The sequence below is a fragment of the Melanotaenia boesemani genome, chromosome 14 (assembly GCF_017639745.1).
Source record: "Melanotaenia boesemani isolate fMelBoe1 chromosome 14, fMelBoe1.pri, whole genome shotgun sequence".
NCBI classification, from domain to species: domain Eukaryota; kingdom Metazoa; phylum Chordata; class Actinopteri; order Atheriniformes; family Melanotaeniidae; genus Melanotaenia; species Melanotaenia boesemani.
This window is the reverse complement of record NC_055695.1, coordinates 25,370,758-25,391,807: the sequence shown is the minus strand read 5'-3', so window position 1 is coordinate 25,391,807 and position 21,050 is coordinate 25,370,758. Positions and strand designations below refer to the sequence as shown.

At 39.2% G+C, this 21,050-nt stretch overlaps 2 protein-coding genes across 6 annotated transcripts; both read right to left on the bottom strand.

Moving 5' to 3' along the window:
* Window positions 1-439: 439 nt before the first annotated feature.
* On the bottom strand, window positions 440-19,685 carry LOC121653300 (cytochrome P450 2J2-like). 5 transcript variants are annotated; one of them, XM_042006679.1, is made up of 10 exons: window positions 19,666-19,685; window positions 3,594-3,818; window positions 3,297-3,459; window positions 2,751-2,900; window positions 2,494-2,654; window positions 2,231-2,407; window positions 1,936-2,074; window positions 1,642-1,829; window positions 1,431-1,572; window positions 440-1,070 (listed from the first exon to the last, which is right to left on the bottom strand). In XM_042006679.1, exons 2-10 carry the CDS (start codon window positions 3,774-3,776, stop codon window positions 895-897), a joined length of 1,479 nt encoding a protein of 492 aa, XP_041862613.1. In that variant the 5' UTR covers window positions 3,777-3,818; window positions 19,666-19,685; the 3' UTR covers window positions 440-894. The 5 variants fall into 5 exon arrangements, with proteins under 5 accessions (XP_041862613.1, XP_041862612.1, XP_041862610.1 ...); XM_042006678.1 differs by having other exon boundaries at window positions 442-1,070; window positions 1,936-2,077; window positions 19,666-19,684; XM_042006676.1 differs by lacking the exons at window positions 1,936-2,074; window positions 2,231-2,407; window positions 2,494-2,654; ... (2 more) ...; window positions 3,594-3,818; window positions 19,666-19,685 and adding exons at window positions 9,650-9,791; window positions 10,158-10,334; window positions 10,421-10,581; ... (1 more) ...; window positions 12,257-12,419; window positions 12,601-12,909 and having other exon boundaries at window positions 666-1,070.
* Window positions 14,846-19,713, bottom strand: LOC121653304 (cytochrome P450 2J2-like). Its single transcript, XM_042006685.1, has 9 exons — window positions 19,447-19,713; window positions 19,102-19,264; window positions 17,527-17,676; window positions 17,270-17,430; window positions 17,007-17,183; window positions 16,493-16,634; window positions 16,199-16,386; window positions 15,964-16,105; window positions 14,846-15,696 (listed from the first exon to the last, which is right to left on the bottom strand). Exons 1-9 carry the CDS (start codon window positions 19,627-19,629, stop codon window positions 15,521-15,523), a joined length of 1,482 nt encoding a protein of 493 aa, XP_041862619.1. The 5' UTR covers window positions 19,630-19,713; the 3' UTR covers window positions 14,846-15,520.
* Window positions 19,714-21,050: the final 1,337 nt, after the last annotated feature.

The following is a 21,050-nucleotide window of genomic DNA, read 5'->3' as shown; positions in this document are numbered from 1 at the left end:
TTCGTACCAGTTAAGCAGCTTTTAAAAGCCTGGGCCAACTTGGATATTGTTGCTGTTTGTGTGAACAAGCAATGGAACAGGTGTACCTAACAAAGTGGCCGTGAATGTATTCCCTCATTCAGTATTTGATTTAATCTGTTTTTAACTGTTGCACCATTGATTTGATAAACAATGAAAAAAAGATGCATTGTATACAGGCTTTATTGTGCACTCACATTTTATTCTTGACTTCAGGGATAAAATTGAGTTACAACAAAACATTTCATGCTTTCACCCAGTCAGTGTTAGATACAGAGGTTAATAATAAACCATGTTTATATCCCCTATAAAACACCCAGGACTAACTTTTGTCCAAGAAATGAGAGAATACAGCCAACTAATACCTTTAATTATTTTACAAACATTCTTATCATGCTAGGCATTGCCTACTGTAAGTCATTTACAGAGGCATCGTTCACAGAACTGAGAATATGCTGATGTACTAAAGTATATTAAATATAATATAATATAAATATCTATCTCAGTTAGGACAAAGCTTTTAGTGATCTTTTAATGAACTGTTATATTCAATATCAAGATTTAATGCTTAATACATTAAATAGAACAAATAATAAAGTCATTGTAGATCCTGACACCACATAATAATTAAAGCATTAAGAGAAATGCTGCTGTACATGTTTACTAATTAGTCTATATATAAAAGTCATAAACCAGCCATAGTTACCATATACAGTAGGTATATGTATTATGTAAGTATATGGAAAATGTTTATATTGTGTGCTATTTGTTTATTGGCTATATGACTTTTAATCCATCTCCCACAATTTCTAAACTCCTGATTTTGTGGTCTAAAAAATAAGACAGAGATCACAGAGATATTTGGTTATGATGACATCAACGAGGCACAGCCAGGACCCTGAACGGTTGTGGAGCATTAATAAAACCAATCCCACCCTCCAAGCCTGGCAGCTCTCCCGGAACAGGTGAGAAGGTAAAGCGCTGAAGAAGAGTTGCAAAAAAAAGGAACAGCTCCATTCTGGCCAGGTGTTCTCCTAAACACGCACGTTTACCTGAAGGGAAACATCAGACATGTCATATTGTTTGTTATAGAACAAGATATTTTAAACTCATCTTTGATGAAAAGTTAAAGTTCAGGCAGAGTACTCATGTAAATGTTCATGAAAAGAATTTAATCAAAGTGTCAGGTGACATAAGTTGGTAGCATATCGTATTGGAACGCCAGCTATAGTGGCATAAAAATATGAGGCAATGAGCAAAATAGAAACTTTGCAGCTTAAATCAATCACACAGATTAGATTTTCGTGTTTTATAAGTTGCATGTAAATTATAATGTAGATCACTTGAGTTTCCTGCCTGAACAAGCTGGCATCACTTCATTTGATATTTAAGATAAAAAGCTTGACAATGACCTGCTGAAAACGGGAAGAAGGCATCTCTTCTTAGGAACCTGCCCTCTGAATCCAAGAAATGCTCTGGACTGAAGACATCAGGTGTTGCCCACTCGTTCTTATCAAACAGCACAGACGACAGCATCGTAACAACGGGTGTGCCCTGGAGAAATAGTGATAAGATTTTTCAACATGATCTTCATTCCTTTTGGAAATCTAAATAGTCTTCTACCTTTGGAATGAAGTATCCACCCAGTGTAGCATCTTTAGTGGCCATTTTGGGAAATCCCAGGGGGACAATATTTCCCATCCTTTGGGTCTCATGGATGACGGCATCAGTATAGGGAAGGTTGGGTCTGTCAGCCATGGTGGGTTGACGATACTGTCCAATCACGCTGTCTATCTCCGCCTGGACCTTCTCTGAGACAGAAAGCAGAGCAGAAATTATATCATGCAGCAAAAACACCATCATAGTTAAACTCTACAGGACTACTTCAGTACTTTATATGATTAATAAGACACTAACGCTGTATCTCTGGGTAGTGCAGCATGTATACGATGGCCCAACGTAACGTGGTGGCACTTGTTTCTGTTCCAGCCTCCATTAGGTCAAGGAGGCAAATCAGCAGCGTTTCAGTGTTGAAGCCAGCCTGGGGATCTTCTTTTTTCTATTGTACCAACAGAAATTACTGTTGCCACTGTCCCACTATAGATTGTTCTTAGCTCAAACATTTTTCACATTCACAATATGCTTTTATTTCTAACCTGCCCTTTCCCCCACCAAGAAAGGAAAAATGAATGTAAATGTGTAGTCATGCTACCTTGTCCATCTCTGCCAGGTAGACATCAATAAAATCTCGAGGATCATCCGGGTTCCACTCCTCCTGGTGCTTTTCTATTTCCTTTTTCAGGAATTTCAGGATCTCCCTGTAGTTGTGGTGGACAGTCTGGTGAGGTCCTGGCAGGTATTTCATTACACCAGGAAAGGCATCAAACAGCTGTTGATGGGGACAAACGTAGAGATCAGTGATATAAAGGCAGCACAGATTTGTGATCATAGCATAATAGTTTATTAAAATTTTACCTGAGTTTGAGCTAAGCCAGAAAGGTAAACAGCCTCGTTGTCCATCTCCAGAATTTTGCGAAAGGTTGGATCAGAGTACTCAAAGCGATGTCCAAAGACTACAGAGGCAATGATGTTACTCACTGCATTTGTTATGGTGTAGTGAGGATTGAATGGTCTTCCTGGATAGAGTTTGAATTATATTCAAATTACAATCAATCAAACTTGAAAAGTTATATTATAGCAATGCTTCAAGTGAATTTCTTTAATTTACTCACCTTGCTCCTCTTTGAACGCCTCACAAAGGAAGTTACTCTCCACTTCAATGTACTTTTCCAGGGATTTCACACCCTCTCCAAAGAAACGCAGGTGAATGATGGCAAACTTCCTCTGTTTCAGCCAGATGTAACCATTACTCAGAACTATGCCTGAAAATGTCACATTGTATTATCAATAACATTTTCTGGTCAACTATCCATGCAGGTGGATTCAGAACAGATGTCTTTACATATTACAGAAATCCATTACTGATGGCAGCCTTGTTTAAAAAGAAAAGCTCATTAATCTTTGTTGTGTTGAGTTTAGTTTATCCCTGACAGAACAGAAAAAGTCAGAACGTAGTTGTTTAGAATAAAAACTCTAAACACAGTCCAAGGCCAATCCAAGAGCAAAAAAAAAAACAACCAAAAAACAACAACAACAACAACAAAAAAAAAACCCAACCCCCCCCCGAAAAAAAAAACAACTTTTACTCTGAGGGAGGGGCGTGACACAGTACTGACTTCTTTACATTCATACTCTCATGCACTTCTTTATATACTCACCAAGTCCCTTAAAGGTAACATGAAAAAGAGGGAGAAATGGTCGATCAGCAAAGCTGTCCAGCTGGCTGAGAAGAGCCTCTTTGACCATCTTGTACCCTGAAATAAACACCATCCTTGTACTGCCTTTCCTCAGACTGAAGATAGGGCCGTACTTCAGAGAAAGCTGCATTAGAAAACAATAATCACAACTCAGGAGTGGAAATGTGTCTGTGTTGTTGTGCTGATATGGCCTTTCTGTTGGTTTAGGTTTGTGAAAGAAAGAAATGATTCTTCAAGAAGTATTCATGTTTGCCTCACCTTCTCCATTGTTTTGAAATCGGCTCCAGTGAAGATATTTCCTACAAATGGCAGAGACCACGGTCCAGGAGGAAAGTTATGAGGCCTCCAGTTTTTAACCACATTGATTAACAGCAGCAATATTAAACCAAATAACAGCCAGCTGCTGAAGTCCATGCGATTAAAAAGAGCCTCAAGAATCATGTTGAAGGTATTTCAAAAAGCCCACTGAGAGAAACGACTTTGTGTGGAGGGCTAACTGGGTGAAAAATGCTCAGAAAGAAGGAGAAAAAAAAACAAAAGAAAACAGGCAGCTGATATGTTACATTACACTGCTGGCCTCTCAAGACCTTTAAATTGTAAAACAAGGCCGCAGTTGAACATGCAGCAAGACTGCAGTCTTTATATTGCCATATGGAGGGCTTGATAACACAGCCAGCACCTTTGGACTAATGCATCTCTCCAGCAGTTAGTCCCGGCGCCAGAACAGAGTACCAGGACAGGTAATTTATCACTGTGGGCGGGCCTATTTATCAAATGAATTTTGACTTTATAGGCAAATTCCAGTTTAATAAATCAATATTTGAGCCATGCGGAAGCAGATTAATTATAGAATCCATTTTTAAAAAAAAAAAAAGTACTCTACTATTGGGGGAAAAAAAAACTAAAAAACTTTTGCCAACACTTAAAATTGGATCCAGCAGATATCAGATGTAACAGGACAGACTGAACAGAAATATCATACTTTAGAATTAGAAGAATTAAATGTCTGAGGTCGAGATCAGTTAATCAAAAAATCTAAACACCAGCATTTTCGAATGTGAGAGACATTTGAATTCATGGATCAAATTTTACACAAAAACAACATAAACGCTCAGGATCATAACACAGATGTTTCTGTCATGCTCAGGCCACTCAACAAACTTCCACAACCCAGCCAAAGAGGAAATGTGAACACTCAGTAAGTTACTAACCTCCACCAGTTTACATAAATTCATCTTAGAAAAAGGCAACTAGAGCTCAACCAAACTGGTCTATTTACTGGTCTATATATTGTTTTATTTTGAACAACTTCTACTCTGTAAAACATCAGGAAACTGCGACTTACTACACTTAGTAAGGACAAGTCGGACTGAAATTTATCCAGCTGCAGAGGATGCTCCAGAGGAAGAGGAGACGACAGAACACATGCTCCTGTGGTTGCTATGGTTGCTATCTTGCTAGGTCTCGTCACATTGCTGGAATCATCCAAACTGCTGGAAGTGGTTGATTGTTACTTTGTGACACCTGACATGTTTCTTTCTTCATGTCATCATTAGATCACTGTCTTATGTCCATTGTCCAAAGGTATCCGTCTACTACTACACTGGAGCTAGTTAAGGACTTTGTGCCAGATATTTCAATAAGAGAACACATTATGAAAATGCATTCTCTAAATTATGTAAAAAAACCTAAAAACATGCAAAAAGTGCAAGAGGAAGAAAAAAATCTAAAACCTTGAATAAATACATAAATAAGCAAATACATAAAGCCTGTTTGGTCAATAAATAAGCACACAAAGTAACACCATAGCCTGTTCAGTTAAAAAATGGCAGCAGGAACATATCTGTTTTTATAATGTTTAGTTGTTCCTCTGGGGACTAAGAACCTTCATCTGGTGGGTAGAAACTGAAACTCAGTGTGCTTTCTCCCTTGGGACCATCTTCCTGGTGTATTCATTGAGCTTGAATGTTACATCTTGGATAGTGGCCCTGATGCTCACTAGTCCTCAGCCTCCCTCTTTGTGCTTTGGACTTTGGACACTAGATTTGAGGTGGAACCCTCCAAGCGTGATAAACAGCTTCCATGTTTTAAGATCTGTGGTCTTTGGCTAACTTATTATATCTAATCACTGGCAGGGTATAGCTGTTAATTGCCAGGATCTTGTTCGTACCATTGAGCTGACTTCTCAGGACTTACCTTACTTGTTGCAGATATTTGGCTGTGGCAGCTTTCCTTTTGGCATCTTTGTTGTTGCCATTTGCATGTGGTATGCCAAGGTAGTTGCAGCTCTCCTCAACATCTGTTATTCTGCCCCCTCTCTCTCTCTCTCTCTCTGCCTCTGTCTATCTCCATATATATATATAAATATTGTCAAATTTAAAAAAAATTTTGATCATATTAATCACAGCTTTCAAATTAATCAATCATGATTTATCACAACTTACAAATTAATTATGATTAATCGCTATTTGCGACTATGCCTGAAATTTGCCAGTTTTTACTGTATAGTATCGACAGGAAGAGCCAATTCTACAAATATTTACTGTAAATGGACTTTCCTTTGGGTAAACATTGGCTGTCCAAGGGTCAGTACATGCAGCATGTTATGTATTTCTATATGTTGTTCTAAAACATCTCTATCATGTTCTAGATCATAATTCATATATCATCATCTCACCAACATCTCCATTGTGAAAATTTCTGTCATAAAACCACCAGATGTGAAGACTGAAGTTAAACAGCTAACATTGATGAGGAAACTCTGATAAAGCTGATGGTCTGGATGAAAACACATTTATCCTTTTATCAGTGAAGTGTAAGTGTTTGTGCAGCAGTGATACAAGTCCTACAGCAGCATCACCCAAAGTAAACAACTGTTGATTAAATATATCATTGGCTCTCCATGCCCCGTTGTCATAATGGAAAAATGACGGATGTATGGGGTGCGTCATGCCCCATACAATATTGAACCCCTAGCTGCTGCCATAAGACAACATAAAGAGATTAAAGGAATCCATGCCAAAAATATAGAGCATAAGATAAGTCTTTATGCTGATGATATATTACTTTTCCTTCAGATCTCACCGACATCTTTCCCCCAGACAATCACACTTATTAACACATTCTCATCAATATCTGACTCCTCTATTAACTGGTCTAAGACTAAAGTTATGCCCATTAACTGTGACCTACAAAACATATCTAATACAACTATACAGTCTGGAAACATTATATTTAGGCATAAACATTTCTCCCATGTTATCAGAACTAACAAAGGTAAATTATGTCCAACTTCTTAAAACAATAGAGGATGATCTCTGACGGTGGAGGCACTTACCATATCACTCATGGGGAGGGTTGCCACAATTAAAATGATGGTTCCACCTAAAGTCAACAACCTGTTTTTAATGATACCCACTAAACCATCCTCCAGCTGGTTTAAGTCACTAGACTCACATATATCCAAATTTCTATGGAAAAACCAAGCCATCAGGTATCAATCTAAAACCTTTACAACAGACTAAAGACATTGGTGGATTGGACCTACCTAACTTTAATCACCATCTCTTAGCTAATAAACTGCAATATATCTCCAAATGGCTTAAACCCAGTGGTCTAGATGAACCATGGTTAGATGTAGTGCAAGCATTGTGTGAGGATCTAAATATCTCTGACCTACCATTCATCAGCTCAGCCATCAAACCACATAAGTGTTTTAAAAGCATTAATATCAGTTCCCCGTTAATGGCTTGGTGGGAATTTCTAAAAATAAACAAGTCTTCACTTTTTCCATGTAAGCTTACACCCATCTAGAACAACCCTGACATCCTGCAAAATAAATAGCTGATGAATTTCACTGAATGGAAAAATAAAGGAATAAAACAGACCATAAAACAGAAAATGGAAACTTCTTGTCCTTTAATATTCTCACTTCACAATATGGAATCAGCAGCACTAAATTTTTAGAATATTTCCAGCTTAAATCTATTATGTAAAAAAATTTAACTTGCAGCTACCTATCAGGGTAGCAGAATTCTTGAATCTCAATGCCCCAAAGATATTATCAAAAACATATAGCCTATTATCTAAACTAGAAGACTCAATGTGATATGTCTTTTTGATTTGGTTATTATTTAAAAACTCTTAATCATTGGCACCTCTGTTTTTCTGTAAAAGCCGTAGGAAATTTTCTGGTGTGTTTATACATAAATGTAGCAGTTTCTTGTCTGGTGATAGTGTGAATTGAAGGGTTGTTGCCTTTTGTCTGTGGTGTTTTTGTCTCCTCTTTCTATTTTCTGCTTTTCTTTTTGCTTCTTTATGCTGTCTTCTTTCTTTTTCTGGTCGAGCAAGATTAGATAGATTCCATGATTCAAAGTAAATAAATAAATAAAAAAAATCAGATTATCAGCTCCAACTACAGGTGGATCACACTCCCGGGGAAGATGCAGGACATACTGGAGGGACTACATCTCTTGGCTGCTCTGGGAACACCTTAAGATCCCCCTGAACGGGCTGGTGAATGTGGCCAGGGAGAGGGAAGTCTGGGCTTCCCTGCTTGGGCCCTCGTGACCCAACTCCGGATAAGTGGAAGGAAATGGATGGATGATTATTATTGTTTGGAGTAGATTGTTCCCTTATTTTCCCTCATGAAAGAACAGCCTTTTCTAGCATCTGTTTTTGCAAAACATTTCATTCTTTCACCTAATAAGTGTTTGATATGGAGGTTAATGTTGAACCATGTCATAGCTCCCAACAAACACAGGACTGACTTTTGTCCTAGAAAATAGAGAATACCGCCAACTAATACCTTTAATTATTTTACAAACATTCTTATCATGCAAGGCATTGCCTACTGTGAGTCATTTACAGAGGCAAAGTTCACAGAACTGAGAATATGCTGATGTACTAAAGTATATTAAATATAATATAATATAAATATCTATCTCAGTTAGGACAAAGCCTTTAGTGATATTCTGATGAACTGTTAGATTCAATTTTAAGATGTAATGGTTAATACATGAAATAGAACAACAAATAAAGTAATTATAGCCCCTGTCACCACATAATAATTAAAGTATTATGGGAAATGCTGTTGTACATGTTTATTAATTAGTCTATATATAAAAGTCATAAACCAGCCATAGTCACCATATACAGTAGGTATATGTATCAGTATACATAGTATATATGTATGTATATAAGTGTATGGAAAATGTTTATATGTGTGTTTTAAAAAGTATCTTTGCTTATTTGTTATATGACTTTCAATGCATCTCCCACAATTTCAAGACTCTTGATATTGTGGTGTACAAAAAGAAGACATATATCACGGAGATGTTTGGCTATGATGAAATCAACGAGGCACAGCCAGGACCCTGAATGGCTGCGGAGAATAAGTGAAACCCATCACACCCTCCAAGCCTGGCAGCTCTCCCGGAACAGGTGAGAAGGTAAAGCGCTGAAGAAGAGTTGCAAAAAAAAGGAACAGCTCCATTCTGGCCAGGTGTTCTCCTATACACGCACGTTTACCTGAAGAGAAACATCAGACATGTCATATTGTTTGTTATTGAACAAGATATTTTAAACTCACCTTTGATGACAAGTTAAAGTTCAGGCAGAGCACTCATGTGAATGTTCATGAAAAGAATTTAATCAAAGTTTAGTGTCAGGTGAAATAAGTTGGTAGCATATCGTGTTGGAACGCCAGCTATAGTGGCATGAAGTATGAGGCAATGAGCTGAAAAAGACTTCATTTGATATTTAAGATAAAAAGCTTGACAATGACCTGCTGAAAATGGTAAGAAAGCATCTCTTCTGAGGAACCTGCCCTCTGAATCCAAGAAATGCTCTGGATTGAAGACATCAGGTGTTGCCCACTCATTCTTATCAAACAGCACAGACGACAGCATCGTAACAACGGGTGTGCCCTGGAGAAGTAGTGATAAGTTGTTTTTCATGCCAGGTCTGCAGCTTTTTCAATGTGATTTTCATCCCTTTAGGAAATCTAAATAGTCTTCTACCTTTGGAATGAAATATCCACCCAGTGTAGCATCTTTACTGGCCATTTTGGGAAATCCCAGGGGGACAATATTTCCCATCCTTTGGGTCTCATGGATGACGGCATCAGTGTAGGGAAGGTTGGGTCTGTCAGCCATGGTGGGTTGACGAGATTGTCCTATCACCCTGTCTATCTCCGCCTGGACCTTCTCTGAGACAGAAAGCAGAGCAAAAGGTATATCATGCAGCAAAAACACCATCATAGTTAAACTCTACAGGACTATTTCAGTAGTTTATATGATTGATAAGACACTAACGCTGTATCTCTGGGTAGTGCAGCATGTATAGGATGGCCCAGCGTAACGTGGTGGCAGCTGATTCTGTTCCAGCCTCAATCAGGTCAAGGGTGCAAAACAGCAGAGTTTCAGTGTTGAAGCCAGCCTGGGGATCTTCTTTTTTCTATTGTAACAACAGAAATTACTGTTGCCACTGTCCCACTATAGATTGTACTTAGCTCAAACATGTTATATTAAAGAGTATAACACATAGTGCACATCCTTTTAACCCCTATGCACCAAAATAGTAGTATTGCACCAAACAACAAACCTGAATGAAACAGGCCATATCATCAGAAAAACTTGTTACCACTTTATACCACAAGATGAAAGACATGTGTGTCTTCAGTCCTTACACTTTTTTTCAGGTTTTCCCATCATAAACTCAGGTTTATATTTAACATTTTTTACATTCACAGTATGCCTTTATTTCTAACCGCTTCAAAAAAAACAAAACAAAAAAAAGGATGTAAATGTATAGTTACGCTACCTTGTCCATCTCTGCCAGGTAGACATCAATAAAATCTCGAGGATCATCTGGGTTCCACTCCTCCTGGTGCTTTTCTATTTCCTTTTGCAGGAATTTCAGGATCTCCCTGTAGTTGTGGTGGACAGTCTGGTGAGGTCCTGGCAGGTATTTCATTAAACCAGGAAAGGCATCATACAGCTGTTGATGGGGACAAACGTAGACATCAGTGATAGAAAGAAAGCACAGATTTGTGATCATAGCATAATAGTTTATTAAAATATTACCTGAGTCCGAGTTAAACCAGAAAGCAAAACAGCCTCGTTGTCCAACTCCAGAATTTTGCGAAAGGTTGGTTCAGAGTACTCAAAGCGATGTCCAAAGACTACAGAGGCAATGATGTTACTCACTGCATTTGTTATGGTGTAGTGAGGATTGAACGGTCTTCCTGGATAGAGATTGAATTATATTCTTATTACCATAAATCAAACTTGAAAAGTTATATAATAGCAAAGCTTAAAGTGAATTTCCTTAATTTACTCACCTTGCTCCTCTTTGAACGCCTCACAAAGGAAGTTACTCTCCACTTCAATGTACTTTTCCAGGGATTTCACACCCTCTCCAAAGTAACGCAGGTGAATGTTTGCAAACTTCCTCTGTTTCATCCACAGGTAACCATTACTTAAAGCTATGCCTGAAAATGTCACATTGTATTATCAATAACATTTTCTGGTCAAATATCCATGCAGGTGGATTCAGAACAGATGTCTTTACATAAAACAGAAATCCATTACTGATGGCAGCCTTGTTTTAAAAAAAGGCTTACTGACACTCATTAATCTTTGCTGTGTTGAGTTTAGTTTATCCCTGCCAGGACAGAAAAAGTCAGAGTGTAGTTGTTTAGAATAAAACTCTAAACACAGTCCAAGGCCAATCCATTAGCAAAGAAAAACAGAAAAGTAGTTTTACTCTGGAGAAGGGGCATAACACAATACTGACTTCTTTACATTCATACCAGGAGTGTTGCTAGGCAAAAAGCTCTACTGGGGCACAGGCCCCAACCACATATCCCCCATCCCCCATCTCCCACACACACACACACATACACACACACACACACACACACACACACACACACACACACACACACACACACACACACACACACACACACACACACACACACACACACAACACACACTGCCCCGTGGCACTGCCACATTTCTACCAAAAATACTAAATGAGATATTAATGAGTGTAAGAACATAAATGCCTTAACAAACGATGGCAAGTCAGAACGCTCTTCATACACATTCCAAAGTAATGGTTATTACCTGGTTTTCATTGTAATAGTTCAACAAGAGATGAAGAAAATCTGGAAGAGTTGTGTCTCGTTTGGATATTCATCTGCTTCAATTCAGCTGTGGTTTGAAGTGACTGGGCCATTTGGTTTAGAAGATATTGGATTTTTTTTCTTAAGAAATTTTTTAAATCTCAATTAAAATTTGAAGCAACGTATTAAAAAACAGTGTTATTTCTCTCTGTTTACATCAGAAATCCGCTTTACTTTAGTATGAAAATATTGTTTTATGTCCTGCATGAGAATCTCCGTTTCAGGGAAAGCCCGTCATTTGTTGATGGTCCCTAAACGAGACGCTGGTCGCTCCAGTGCAAACATCTGTCGAATGTCAAACCTAAAACTGAGTTCACCGCGGTCTTACTCCCTCTTTCTCATCTCTCATTGCTGCTTCCCTGTCTCTGCTTTGGGTGAAGAATTTCCTGCTATCCATCTACAGAAGTCATGCGATAACATGTTTCAGTTAGTATAAGGTTAGTAGCATAGTATAAGGTCATTTGGTTTCATTTATAAAAATAATATAAAACTGACTGTTTTTATTACACGTTACGAGACCTCAAACTGTGCTGTGTGCTCACCGCTCACCTGCCCCTGAGCTGTTTGAGTTTAAATATATATCTTCTCCCATCTGAATGATCTGAATGTATGATAAATATTTATTATCGAAAATGAATCAAAGCATTTATACTGGGGCATGTGCCCCAGTATACATGGGGTCTGGCGAAGCCTCAGAGTAATACTCTCATGCACTTCTTCATATACTCACCAAGTCCCTTAAAGACAACATGGAAAAGAGGAACAATTGGTCGATCAGCAAAGCTGTCCAGCTGGTTGACAAGAGCCTCTTTGACCATCTTGTACCCTGAAATAAACACCATCCTTGTACTGCCTTTTCTCAGGCTGAAGATAGGGCCGTACTTCAGAGAAAGCTGCATAAATTACATAAATTACAACTTAAGAAAACACATGTCTGTGTTGTTGTGCTGTATGTCTGTTGATTTGGGAATGTGAAAGAAACTTTTTTTCCCTGTTAAAAGATCTGCCCTACAACACTAAACTGTTTGGAAACACTTACATGCATTTATCAAGAAGTATTCATGTTTGCCTCACCTTCTCCATTGTTTTGAAGTCGGCTCCAGTGAAGATATTTCCTACAAACGGCAGAGACCAAGGTCCAGGAGGAAAGTTATGAGGCCTCCAGTTTTTAACCACATTGATTAAAAGCAGCAATATTAAACCAAATAACAGCCAGTTGCTGAAGTCCATGCGATTAAAAAGAGCCTCAAGAATCATGTTGAAGGTATTTCAAAAAGCCCACTGAGAGAAACGACTTTGTGTCTGGTGCTAACTGGGTGAAAAGTGCTCAGGAAGAGGGAGAAAAAAAGAAAACAGGCAGCTGATATGTTACATAATACTGCTGGCCTCTTGGGACTATTGAATTGGAAAACAAGACTGCAGCTGGACATGCAACATGACTGCAGTGTTTATATTACCAAGAGGAGGGCTTGATAATGCAACCAACACCTTTGGACTAATGCATCTCTCCAGCAGTACTTGAATTATGGTGAAAGTGCTTAAAAGTTTAAGTTTTCATGACAATAATAATTTTGCAACTTTGAAATAAGTAGAAAGAAATGGAAGATTGTAGAACACCTTAGAGAAGAAAGAAAGCCGTAGATCTTTATTATTAAGTGAATATTCCTTCTAAAGTCATCTGTTAAGAAATCAAAGAGTTTAAAATGTTTGGTTTTGTATATAAAAAATATCCAATAATACTGCCTTTTTTTAGATAATTGTACAGGACCAAAATAAGCCAGCAGTGCAAAAAAACAAAAAACAAAAAACAAACAAACAAACAGGTTTTTAGAACAGCAACACACACAACAGCAACTAGTGTGAGTGTGTCTCTGCATGTGTGTGTGTGTGTGTCTGTGTGCAAGGGTGTGGGTGTGTGAGTAGGTATGTGTACTAGACATTAAGAGTTGTGTTTAGTGACCACCAAGCGGCAACCTCCGGCGGTGAAATGTGAAACCTATGCAGAAGTGCAAAAAATTGCAGTTCACCCCTCATCCGCTAGGGGCTGGCTCCAAAACAGAGTGAGTCCACATAGACTTTCATGTTAAAAAGACCAACTTCACAGCAGAAATAAACACGTTCTAAGCCTAGTACAAAAATCCATTTACTGTCTTATCCATTTGGATGTTATTTATTCTTAAAATTCAGCATAATTAGGGGTTTGTCCTTTTGATTGACATGTATCCAATATCTGCGTCAAGGAAGGAGAGTGCAGCACAACGGCATCTTTTAGCTGGCAAACAGTGCGCCTTAGCTTTAACCCACCTACCTTCATGAGCCTGTTAGCTCGTGTTAGATCTGAGTGTTTGTAGTGTGTGTGTTGTGTGCAATTTAAAATGAGGGGCAGTGACCACATTGTGCTGGGAACAACACTCATCCTACATACACACCCACACACACACCCACACATACACATAAAATCCACAGCATAAATACACACACACACACACAAAGAGTTTTAACTCCCATCTCCAGCGGAGCTTCAACCATATCCCGGGTGAGGCGGGGAACATTGAGTTCGAGTGGGCTGTGTTCTGTGCCTAAGGCAAAAACTTGTGCATTGGAAAAATTTGAAGAAGCCATGGAGAATGACGTCCAGACGGCTTTGAGAAGATTCTGGTCCACCATCCAGCGCCTCAGGAAGCAGGGCTCCATCAACACTGTGTGCAGTGGGGATGGGGGAGGGGGCTGCTGACCTCAACTCAGGGCGTTGTGGGTCTGTGGAGGGAATACTTCAAAGACCTCCTCAATTCCACTGACACGTCTTCCGACGAGGAAGCAGAGTCAGGGGACCCTGGCGTGGGATCTCCTATCTCTAGGGCTGAGGTCACTGAGGTGGTCAAAAAGCTCCTCAGTGGCAGGGCCCTAGGGGTGGATGAGGTCCGCCTGGAGTTGTTTGCTGTAGGGATGTCTTGACATGCCTCTGCAGCATCGCGTGAACATCCGGGACAGTTCCATTGGCCTGGCAGGCTGGGGTGGTGGTCCCCCTCTTCAAAAAGACGGACAGGAGGGTGTGCTCCAACTACAGGTGGATCACACTCCTGGGGAAGATGCAGGACATACTGGAGGGACTACATCTCTTGGCTGCTCTGGGAACACCTCAAGATCCCCCTGAATGGGCTGGTGAATGTGGCCGGGGAGAGGGAAGTCTGGGCTTCCCTGCTTGGGCCCCCGTGACCCAACTCCGGATAAGTGGAAGGAAATGGATGGATGATTATTATTGTTTGGAGTAGATTGTTCCCTTATTTTCCCTCATGAAAGAACAGCCTTTTCTGGCATCTGTTTTTGCAAAACATTTCATTCTTTCACCTAATAAGTGTTTGATATGGAGGTTAATGTTGAACCATGTCATAGCTCCCAACAAACACAGGACTGACTTTTGTCCTAGAAAATAGAGAATACCGCCAACTAATACCTTTAATTATTTTACAAACATTCTTATCATGCAAGGCATTGCCAACTGTGAGTCATTTACAGAGGCAACGTTCACAGAACTGAGAATATGCTGATGTACTAAAGTATATTAAATATAATATAATATAAATATCTATCTCAGTTAGGACAAAGCCTTTAGTGATCTCTTAATGAACTGTTAGATTCAATATAAAGATTTAATGGTTAATACATGAAATAGAACAACAAATAAAGTAATTGTAGCTCCTGTCACCACATAATAATGAAAGTATTATGGGAAATGCTGCTGTACATGTTTATTAATTAGTCTATATATAAAAGTCATAAACCAGCCATAGTCACCATATACAGTAGGTATATGTGTCATATGTATATATGTATGTATGTAAGTGTATGGAAAATGTTTATATGTATGTTTTAAAAAGTATCTTTGCTTATTTGTTATATGACTTTCAATGCATCTCCCACAATTTCTAAACTCCTGATATTGTGGTGTACAAAAAGAAGACATATATCACGGAGATGTTTGGCTATGATGAAATCAACGAGGCACAGCCAGGACCCTGAACGTCTGCGGAGAATAAGTGAAACCCATCACACCCTCCAAGCCTGGCAGCTCTCCCGGAACAGGTGAGAAGGTAAAGCGCTGAAGAAGCGTTGCAAAAAAAAGGAACAGCTCCATTCTGGCCAGGTGTTCTCCTATACACGCACGTTTACCTGAAGAGAAACATCAGACATGTCATATTGTTTGTTATAGAACAAGATATTTTAAACTCATCTTTGATGACAAGTTCAGGCAGAGCACTCATGTAAATGTTCATGAAAAGAATTTAATCAAAGTGTCAGGTGACATAAGTTGGTAATATATCGTATTGGAGCACCAGCTATAGTGGCATGTAGTATGAGGTAATGAGCAAAACAGAAACTTTGCAGCTTAAAGGCATCACTTCATTTGATATTTAAGATAAAAAGCTTGACAATGACCTGCTGAAAATGGTAAGAAGGCATCTCTTCTGAGGAACCTGCCCTCTGAATCCAAGAAATGCTCTGGATTGAAGACATCAGGTGTTGCCCACTCATTCTTATCAAACAGCACAGACGACAGCATTGTAACAACGGGTGTCCCCTGGAAAAGTAGTGATAACCTGTTTTTCATGCCAGGTCTGCAGCTTTTTCAATGTGATTTTCATCCCTTTAGGAAATATAAACTGTCTTCTACCTTTGGAATAAAATATCCACCCAGTGTAGCATCTTTACTGGCCATTTTGGGAAATCCCAGGGGGACAATATTTCCCATCCTTTGGGTCTCATGGATGACGGCATCAGTGTAGGGAAGGTTGGGTCTGTCAGCCATGGTGGGTTGACGAGATTGTCCTATCACCCTGTCTATCTCCGCCTGGACCTTCTCTGAGACAGAAAGCAGAGCAGAAATTATATCATGCAGCAAAAACACCATCATAGTTCAACTCTACAGGACTACTTCAGTAGTTTATATGATTGATAAGACACTAACGCTGTATCTCTGGGTAGTGCAGCATGTATAGGATGGCCCAGCGTAACGTGGTGGCAGCTGATTCTGTTCCAGCCTCAATCAGGTCAAGGGTGCAAAACAGCAGAGTTTCAGTGTTGAAGCCAGCCTGGGGATCTTCTTTTTTCTATTGTAACAACAGAAATTACTGTTGCCACTGTCCCACTATAGATTGTTCTTAGCTCAAACATGTTATATTAAAGAGTATAACACATAGTGCACATCCTTTTAACCCCTATGCACCAAAATAGCAATATTGCACCAAACAACAAACCTGAATGAAACAGGCCATATCATCAGAAAAACCTGTTACCACTTTATACCACAAGATGAAAGACATGTGTGTCTTCAATCCTTACACTTTTTTTCAGGTTTTCCCATCATAAACTCAGGTTTATATTTAACATTTTTTACATTCACAGTATGCCTTTATTTCTAACCGCTTCAAAAAAAAAAAAAAAAAGAAAAAAAAAAGGATGTAAATGTATAGTTACGCTACCTTGTCCATCTCTGCCAGGTAGACATCAATAAAATCTCGAGGATCATCTGGGTTCCACTCCTCCTGGTGCTTTTCTATTTCCTTTTGCAGGAATTTCAGGATCTCCCTGTAGTTGTGGTGGACAGTCTGGTGAGGTCCTGGCAGGTATTTCATTAAACCAGGAAAGGCATCATACAGCTGTTGATGGGGACAAACGTAGAGATCAGTGATAGAAAGGCAGCACAGATTTGTGATCATAGCATAATAGTTTATTAAAATGGTACCTGAGTCCGAGTTAAGCCACAAAGCAAAACAGCCTCGTTGTCCAACTCCAGAATTTTGCGAAAGGTTGGATCAGAGTACTCAAAGCGATGTCCAAAGACTACAGAGGCAATGATGTTACTCACTGCATTTGTTATGGTGTAGTGAGGATTGAATGGTCTTCCTGGACAGAGATTGAATTATATTCTTATTACCATAAATCAAACTTGAAAAGTTATATTATAGCAATGCTTAAAGTGAATTTCCTTAATTTACTCACCCTGCTCCTCCTTGAACGCCTCACAAAGGAAGTTACTCTCCACTTCAATGCACTTTTCCAGGGATTTCACACCCTCTCCAAAGTAACGCAGGTGAATGTTTGCAAACTTCCTCTGTTTCATCCACAGGTAACCGTTACTCAGAACTATGCCTGAAAATGTCACATTGTATTATCAATAACATTTTCTGGTCAAATATCCATGCAGGTGGATTCAGAACAGATGTCTTTACATATTACAGAAATCCATTACTGATGGCAGCCTTGTTTTAAAAAAAGGCTTACTGACACACATTAATCTCTGCTGTGTTGAATTTAGTTTATCCCTGCCAGGACAGAAAAAGTCAGAGTGTAGTTGTTTAGAATAAAACTCTAAACACAGTCCAAGGCCAATCCATTAGCAAAGAAAAACAGAAAAGTAGTTTTACTCTGGAGAAGGGGCATAACACAATACTGACTTCTTTACATTCATACCAGGAGTGTTGCTAGGCAAAAAGCTCTACTGGGGCACAGGCCCCAACCACATATCCCCCATCCCCCATCTCCCACACACACACACACACACACACACACACACACACACACACACACACACACACACACACACACACACACACACACACAACACACACACACACACTGCCCCTTGGCACTGCCACAATTCTACCAAAAATACTAAATGAGATATTAATGAGTGTAAGAACATAAATGCCTTAACAAACGATGGCAAGTCAGAACGCTCTTCATACACATTCCAAAGTAATGGTTATTACCTGGTTTTCATTGTAATAGTTCAACAAGAGATGAAGAAAATCTGGAAGAGTTGTGTCTCGTTTGGATATTCATCTGCTTCAATTCAGCTGTGGTTTGAAGTGACTGGGCCATTTGGTTTAGAAGATATTGGATTTTTTTTCTTAAGAAATTTTTTAAATCTCAATTAAAATTTGAAGCAACGTATTAAAAAACAGTGTTATTTCTCTCTGTTTACATCAGAAATCCGCTTTACTTTAGTATGAAAATATTGTTTTATGTCCTGCATGAGAATCTCCGTTTCAGGGAAAGCCCGTCATTTGTTGATGGTCCCTAAACGAGACGCTGGTCGCTCCAGTGCAAACATCTGTCGAATGTCAAACCTAAAACTGAGTTCACCGCGGTCTTACTCCCTCTTTCTTATCTCTCATTGCTGCTTCCCTGTCTCTGCTTTGGGTGAAGAATTTCCTGCTATCCATCTACAGAAGTCATGCGATAACATGTTTCAGTTAGTATAAGGTTAGTAGCATAGTATAAGGTCATTTGGTTTCATTTATAAAAATAATATAAAACTGACTGTTTTTATTACACGTTACGAGACCTCAAACTGTGCTGTGTGCTCACCGCTCACCTGCCCCTGAGCTGTTTGAGTTTAAATATATATCTTCTCCCATCTGAATGATCTGAATGTATGATAAATATTTATTATCGAAAATGAATCAAAGCATTTATACTGGGGCACAGCTCATTTATACTGGGGCATGTGCCCCAAATGGGGTCTGGCAACGCCTCAGATTCATACTCTCATGCACTTCTTTATATACTCACCAAGTCCCTTATAGACAACATGGAAAAGAGGAACAATTGGTCGATCAGCAAAGCTGTCCAGCTGGTTGACAAGAGCCTCTTTGACCATCTTGTACCCTGAAATAAACACCATTCTTGTACTGCCTTTCCTCAGGCTGAAGATAGGGCCGTACTTCAGAGAAAGCTGCATAAATTACATAAATTACAACTTCAGAAAACACATGTCTGTGTTGTTGTGCTGTATGTCTGTTGATTTGGGAATGTGAAAGAAACTTTTTTTTCCCTGTTTAAAGATCTGCCCTACAACACTAAACTGTTTGGAAACACTTACATGCATTTATCAAGAAGTATTCATGTTTGCCTCACCTTCTCCATTGTTTTGAAGTCGGCTCCAGTGAAGATATTTCCTACAAACGGCAGAGACCAAGGTCCAGGAGGAAAGTTATGAGGCCTCCAGTTTTTAACCACATTGATTAAAAGCAGCAATATTAAACCAAATAACAGCCAGTTGCTGAAGTCCATGCGATTAAAAAGAGCCTCAAGAATCATGTTGAAGGTATTTCAAAAAGCCCACTGAGAGAAACGACTTTGTGTCTGGTGCTAACTGGGTGAAAAGTGCTCAGGAAGAGGGAGAAAAAAGAAAACAGGCAACTGATATGTTACATAACACTGCTGGCCTCTTGGGCCTCTTGGAAAACAAGACTGCAGCTGGACATGCAACATGACTGCAGTCTTTATATTGCCATACGGAGAGCTTGATAATGCAACTATGGGATAAACTTTGTGCCACTGGGGAGCGAATCTGAATTCTTTATATTTGAATTTGAATCATTCAATTTGAATCTGAAAATGCCTGTTTAAATAATTGACTAAAATGTTTCCAAACCAATGCAAAAGATCAAGCTGGTCCGTTATAGCCTACATGGTGTTTGTACGTCACTTGAGGTGCACATTAATCTGTGCAAACCTACGCATATTTTTCTTGTATTAGGAGTTACCACTAATGTGAAAAGTCTGCAACCAGCCCACAGTGGCAAACCGCTGAGACCGTTGAGGAAACGGTAACTACTGCTACAGAAACGGCAAGTGCCATTGTAGCGAGAGTGGCTGGCCTGAATCTTAGCGTTTCTCCATTTCTCTCTCTCTCTCCCCGCCGCCACCCTACCCTCGCCCTCCCTCTGCTTGTAGCTGTTGAGAACAACTGCACAAAACTGACGTTACTCCATTTGCGATCGACTAGTTTTGCCTCACGTCAGGTCCTGGATGTGTGGCACAAAAGTTTGAATTTCAGATCTGAATTTGAATTTCAGATCTGAATTTGAATTTCAGATCTGAATTTGAATGGAGAGAAATGAAACTGAACTATGAAAATGAATTAGGGAATGAATTTTTTTCAAATACAAAAGTTTCAACTTTACCAATATACACATTCAAAAAACAAAGATTCAATATCAAATATGGTAATTTGGATTCAGTTTTTTAAAGCAATTATTTAAACAGGCATATTCAAATTCAAATTGAATGATTCAAATTCAAATATAAAGAATTCAGATTCGCTCCCCAGTGGCACAAAGCTTATCCCATAGCAACCAACACCTAAGCCGGTAGTGCAAAAAAAAAACCCCAAAACAAAAACAAACAAACAACAAATAAAGAACATTAAGAGTTGTGTTTAGTGACCACCAAGTGGCAACCTCCAGCGGTGAAATGTGAAGCCAATGCATAAGTGCAAAAAATTGCAGTTCTTTTGATTGACATGTATCCAATATCTGCGTCAAGGAAGGAGAGTGCAGCACAACGGCATCTTTTAGCTGGCAAACAGTGCGCCTTAGCTTTAGCCCACCTACCTTCATTAGCCTGTTAGCTCGTGTTAGATCTAAGTTGGCTCACTTAGCTCTTAGCTACAGGCAGTTTTGACTTTGATAGATGTCAGTCATCCACCCCCACGCTCACAGTCCCCCTCTCATCTC